Consider the following 5,748-nt stretch of genomic DNA (forward strand, 5'->3'; position numbering starts at 1 on the left):
ATTCTTAATGTAATAGAATATTAAGGTTGACAGTTAGAATTTTACGAATTCAAAAAAGATCAAACACAGAAGCTATGATGAATCTGTTATCTGTTATCTGTCCCATATGAAATCAACATAATACACTCCAAGATATCCTATAAAACACAAGAATCTAGTCGAGTTTGAATAAAATGTCAAGAATGTCCGACATTTTCATGCAGACATAAACGTGGAACAATCTTGATAGTTTGTATAGGGTAGGGGATAAATGGATAGCATCATAGTACCGTAAGGATGAAAAGTACTAAAGTAGTGATCAGATCCATGGGGAGTATGGAATAGTTAAATCATCGCTTAGCTGGAAAAGCATGGACGAGGGCTACCAAGTTCAATCTTTCCATGGCTTTGTTGCAATGAGGTGGAAAAGGGCAGATCCCACTTGCTGCACCCCACTTTGCACAATAAAATAAAGCTGGGCACTAGGAAAGAGAGAATGTGGAGCTATGTCGTAGCAGCACATGCCAAACCGATTCAGCAACAGCAGCCATTCTACTGTTCTAATCGTTTCGAGCAAAACAGGATGATGCAGATGACGCGAGTAGTGGTAAGTCAGTCAGTGACAACTGGGCTAGACGTTGTGGTTCTCAGAATAGCATGTATAATTCCAGCAGAAAGCAACATGGCACTATGGCAGTATGTTAGAAGCAAAGGTACAATAATTACAGCAAGTTGGTGGTAACTGGTGCAAAATGGCCGTTGCAATTGGATTTTATCTAAAGGTAAAGCTGCAAAACACACACTTGAGCTTGGCTTTCCTACATTTGGGGAGCTGGCAGCCTTTCTTGGGCTTACTGATCAAGCCACCGAGTTCTGAAATTCAATCTGGCAGCATCGTTTGCATCTTGCAAGAAACAAAATTCTCAATGCGCAGCAAATTTTTTTTCTTTGATATTTGATATTACCATGAAAAGGTCGCCGTTCCCACAATCATATAAAGGTGTAATTGTCGATGAGATGATAACAGAAGAATCTGCCCTTCAGCTATCCAACATTATCATGCCACGTCAAAAAATAGTTTCAGCAAAGCAGAGGAAGTTGTCACCTCGGCTACCATAAGCTTAAAGTAGCTGGGAACAAAAGCTGGATAGAATCAATTCTTCAGCTGTATCGAGCATAATCAAGCCACATGAAAGGTATGCTTCCTATAAAGCCAAGCATATGCGGCAACCATTTGTCTAGCTTTCCACCATCCTTCCTAGTTTTTGGATTCAAGTTTGCTAAGTGATGGTGTGGAGGCAATCCTTTGGTACTATTGTAGGAGTGTACTCAGATGGCGGACTAAAGCGCGGATATTAATTTTTTGTCAGCTGTGAACTTCCGGCAAGCAGTCTAAATGCCTGTTCCATGTGTTAGTCAGACTGGAATTGCAAAATGCCCAGTTCTGACGATCAGGCTAACTGCCATGACCGAAGGCTTTGTCCAATGACCTTGAAGGATAGCCAAACACCACCAATGGATGCTGTAAGCTATTGCTAAGTTCAGCTCAAGGCAGTAAATCTCAGATTCTTGGCGTTTCCTCATCAATCCGACACGTTCCCATAGCCCCATCCCGCGGCGAGCAATTAAACAATGTGGCACAGCCACCCAATTTGTGGAAGCCGCTGCACCTTCACTTCAGCCTACGCCCTTGAATGCATCACCGCACAATACAAAATGCACACTGAATTATATAGTCGGGATAGGGTTTGGCATCTCACCTCGATTGGCGCTTGATGCAAATGTCGCAGTGTCGGGCAAGAGGCGATGGAGATGGGAGCGGACACTACCGGTTTGTCCCGTGCCGCTAATCCTTGGCAGCGCACCCCTCTTCCCCACTTGCGGCAACTTTCGTTGGACTGAATTCAGCGACCGGCAGGAGGCACGCGACATTGCGAGGGAGCCACCGCGAGCGACAATTTTTGCAACCGCCTACGCAGGCGGCCGTCGACATCTTCACACCCGCACGGCCGCTCCGAATCAACAAATCGATCGGGCGGAAGGGACCCCGAGGGGGCCGTCGCCGCCTCGCCGGAGATGGACGGGAAGCCACGAGGGAGAAAGCGCGCAGGTACGGAGGGGTTATTTTGGAAAATCATAATCCCGTTTAGGGGGGTAAATGAAAATAATCGGATCGCGAGTATTAATCGCGATCCAATTTAGGGGTCTAAATGAAAATAATCGGATCGCTATTATTAGTCGCGATCCAATTTAGGGGTGTAAATGCAAATAATTAGGGGGTTCGATGTAAATACAAAGGGATTTCTTTTTGGAAATTATCGGGTCGCGATCCGATTAAGGAAGTCTTTCTGCTAAAAGCCTGTATCGCCGGCTCGCCGCCGCCACGGCCGTGCTCCGACCGAACTCTCCGAAGGCCCGAATCCATCCCCGGACCGACTAGACTGGAAAGTGAAGGGAGCAGATGAGCAAGGAGGAGGGATCGGCTCGGCGGCGGCGGCCATGGAGCTCGACGCCCGCGAACTCCAAATAGGGCGCCGCTGCGTGCCAACATGACAAGCGACGCCATTGCCGAGGCCCCAGATCTTGAGCTTGTCCCCTCGGTGGTGAACTGGTGAGTTGTGACTGACGGAACGATTGCGAGAACGTTCCCTAGGAGCTTGACAGTTGACACCGCCGGCGCGCGCCGTGTCGAAGCTGCGCGCGATGAAGGCGCGGGTGAGGGCACGGGTGAGAATCTCAGGGACAGGGCCCTGCGGAAGTAGAACGCCGCCACGCCGGGCTGGATGGAGGAGGAGCTGAGGCCGCACTATGCCGGTATGCAGAGCAGGAGCAGGAGCAGGTTACTGATCAAAGCAGAGAGGCTCCTGCTGTGCTTACAGCTAGTCTCCTTTCCATGCTTTGGATCGTTTCGATCGGCGACAGTTTCTTTGCGAATCGAGAACGCCGCGATCCATGAATCCATTTCAGCATTGCCATCTTATGAGCACATTTTGTTCACTGGTATTACAGCATTGCGTGATTGCGTCAGTATTCGGGCTCCAGGAACTCAACACATTCAGGTTGGGGTGCAGGTCTGGTGCATGGAAGAGGGAAGATAAGATGGGTAGATAATGCAGGGATCGCTACGTTTTGCTTTGCTTTTCTTGCTGTGACATCACAAATCTCAAAAATCTAAGAAGAAACCAGAAGTACACACACCTCAACCACAACTAGTCAACTAGTACGGACAATCCAGCCTGCTGATGATGTTGCAAGCTTGCAACCAGTACCAGCGCCTGAAGCCCTGAATACTGCTATGAAGTTTGAACTTGCTTGGCACAAGACCAGTTGTGTTGCTTTATGAAGACAACATGCACTTCAAAATTTTGGGAACGCTTCGGCAGCTTTTGTATTTTTTTTACCCGAAGCAACTTCAGCGGCCTTATGATGCTCCTTCACTGCAGAGGTGCTTGAGAAACTTGTCCTTAATTGTTTGCAAATTTTTCAGAGCTTCTCCAATTGGCAGACGATCTGTTGGCATCTCCTCTGAACAGCAAATCCCAACATCAAGAATGCAAGTGACGCTAGCAATTCTCATATCTCTACTGCTGCTGGAGTTCAAGCTGCCTGTTGCTTCGCCATCTTTTGTTTCTGTTAGTAGCCTTTTGTCCGCAATAGTACTCAGTCTGTCTGGCTTCTCCAAACTCACTATCAGTTGGCCTTTTCCTGTGAACATCTCCAGCAACAAAATTCCATAGCTATACACATCGCCATGGGTGGTGACTTCGTTGCCCAGCCCATAATCTGAAACCAACAAAACTGAGTTTCTCTTAAATCAGGACCTCTAGTTTAGATATGCTGAAAGCCTGATGCAATGATTACCTATAATCTTTTCTTCCAAAGCACTATGCTGTAGTTAATCTAATTTCATGTATGTTTACAGAGTTACCCCCCCCCCCCCCCCCCCCCAACCAAAAAAAAAATCTTGAAAATTGAGTTTCCTTCAGCAGTGCATATCAGAGTGAGTTACACACCATTGAAGTCTTAAATTCTGATTGAAGATGAAGTATATTAGAAGAGGATAAAGTTAGAAAATAGAAGCACACCTGGAGCTGCATAGCCAATTGATCCTCTCATTGATGCCCACCCACTTGATTTCTCAGTGTCTCGATGCAGAAACCTCGCAAGCCCAAAATCTCCAACATGAGCAACCATATCATTGTCCAGGAGAACATTGCTTGACTTAAGATCACAGTGAATAATTGGTGTTGGCTTATATTCGTGTAGATAATCCAGTGAGGCTGCCACATCGATTGCAATACTTAGCCTTGCAATGAGATCTAATGCCTTTTGTTCGCCATCTTCCATGCTTTGTTTGTGCAGCCGTTGGTCCAAATTCCCATTTGGTAGAAACTCATATACAAGAGCCTTGAAGTCACAGCCCTGAAAATCAATACTGGAGCAGACCTTTAAGATCTTCACAAGGTTTCGATGTCGAACACATCTTAAAGTCTCGCATTCTGCAATAAAACTTTGCCTTGCGCCGCGTTGCATGAGGTTGAGAACCTTAACAGCGACAACTACATGCTGACGATTGCCTCTCATTGTTCCTTTGTGGACTGTACCAAAGCCCCCTTCTCTGATGAGGTCGTTGGACGAGAAATCATTTGTTGCACTGGCCAATTCAGCACAGGAAACCCTCATATGTTGCTCATCGATGACTGACCTTTGCAGGTTTGCTTTCGTTTTTCGGCTCTTATGGTAAAACAAAGACAGAGCGCACACAAATGTGACAAAAGCAAATGCACTGCAAAAGGAGACTATCATGGCAAGTTTCTGATGTGGCTTCTCGGAGGTGTGGTTGGAGCAAGGTGGCAATTTTAGTTGAGATATACCACCACACAGGCCATCATTCCCAGTGATTAAGATCGTGGTCGAATTGAGAAATACCCCAATGATTCAGGGAAGAAAACCTCTCAAGCTCCCAAGGACTTCATGGATAGTTCCAGATAAATTATTGTATGAAAGATCAAGCACTAAGAGGCCCGTTAGATTGCCTAGTCAAAGTTGAATTGACCCTTCAAGTCAGCGACAACTGGGTTAGAGTGTGTGGTTTTCAGAATAGCATGTATAATTCCAGCAAAAAACAACATGACACTATGGCAGTATGTGGAAGCAAAGGTATAGTAGTAATTACCTAGTTGGTGGTAACTAGTGCAAAATAGCACTACGATTGGATTTGATCTGAAGGTAAAGCGGCAAAACACACATTTGTGCATGGCTTTCATACATCTATGTATGGGGAGCAGGCAACCTTTTATTGGCTTACTGATCAAGCCACCAAATTATGAAATTCAATCTATCAGCATCGTTTGCAAAATGCTTATACAGGTGTTAGTAAAGTGCCGAGTTCTGACGATCAGGCTTTCATGACGAACAGACAATCAATCTGTGGAAGCCGCGGCACGTTCACCCTACACCCTCGAACGCATCACCGCACAAAACAAAATGCACTGAATTATCGGGACGGGATAGGGTTTGACCTCTCACCTCGATCGGTTCTTGATGACATGACGCGGTGTCGGGCAAGAGCTGCGAGCAGGCCGTTCATCCTCGGCTGCGCGCCCCTCTTCCCCATTCGCAGCGACTTTCACCGGACTGAATTCAGCGGCGGAGGCACGCGACACGGCGAGGAAGCCGCCGCCGCAATCGACGAAGCTTGCAACCGCCTCCGCAGGACGCCAACTACGTCATCACACCCGCACGACAGCCCGAATGAACGAATCGATT

The 5,748-nt window shown here is 46.8% G+C and overlaps 1 protein-coding gene across 1 annotated transcript; it reads right to left on the reverse strand.

Annotated features, from left to right (window-relative positions):
• Positions 1-3,370: 3,370 nt before the first annotated feature.
• On the reverse strand, positions 3,371-5,510 carry LOC101783814 (probable LRR receptor-like serine/threonine-protein kinase At3g47570). The gene is made up of 3 exons (XM_022825359.1): positions 5,156-5,510; positions 4,065-5,036; positions 3,371-3,777 (listed from the first exon to the last, which is right to left on the reverse strand). Exons 2-3 carry the CDS (start codon positions 4,783-4,785, stop codon positions 3,401-3,403), a joined length of 1,098 nt encoding a protein of 365 aa, XP_022681094.1. The 5' UTR covers positions 4,786-5,036; positions 5,156-5,510; the 3' UTR covers positions 3,371-3,400.
• Between the last annotated feature and the right edge of the window lie 238 nt (positions 5,511-5,748).

The sequence above is a fragment of the Setaria italica genome, chromosome I (assembly GCF_000263155.2).
Source record: "Setaria italica strain Yugu1 chromosome I, Setaria_italica_v2.0, whole genome shotgun sequence".
Taxonomy (NCBI): domain Eukaryota; kingdom Viridiplantae; phylum Streptophyta; class Magnoliopsida; order Poales; family Poaceae; genus Setaria; species Setaria italica.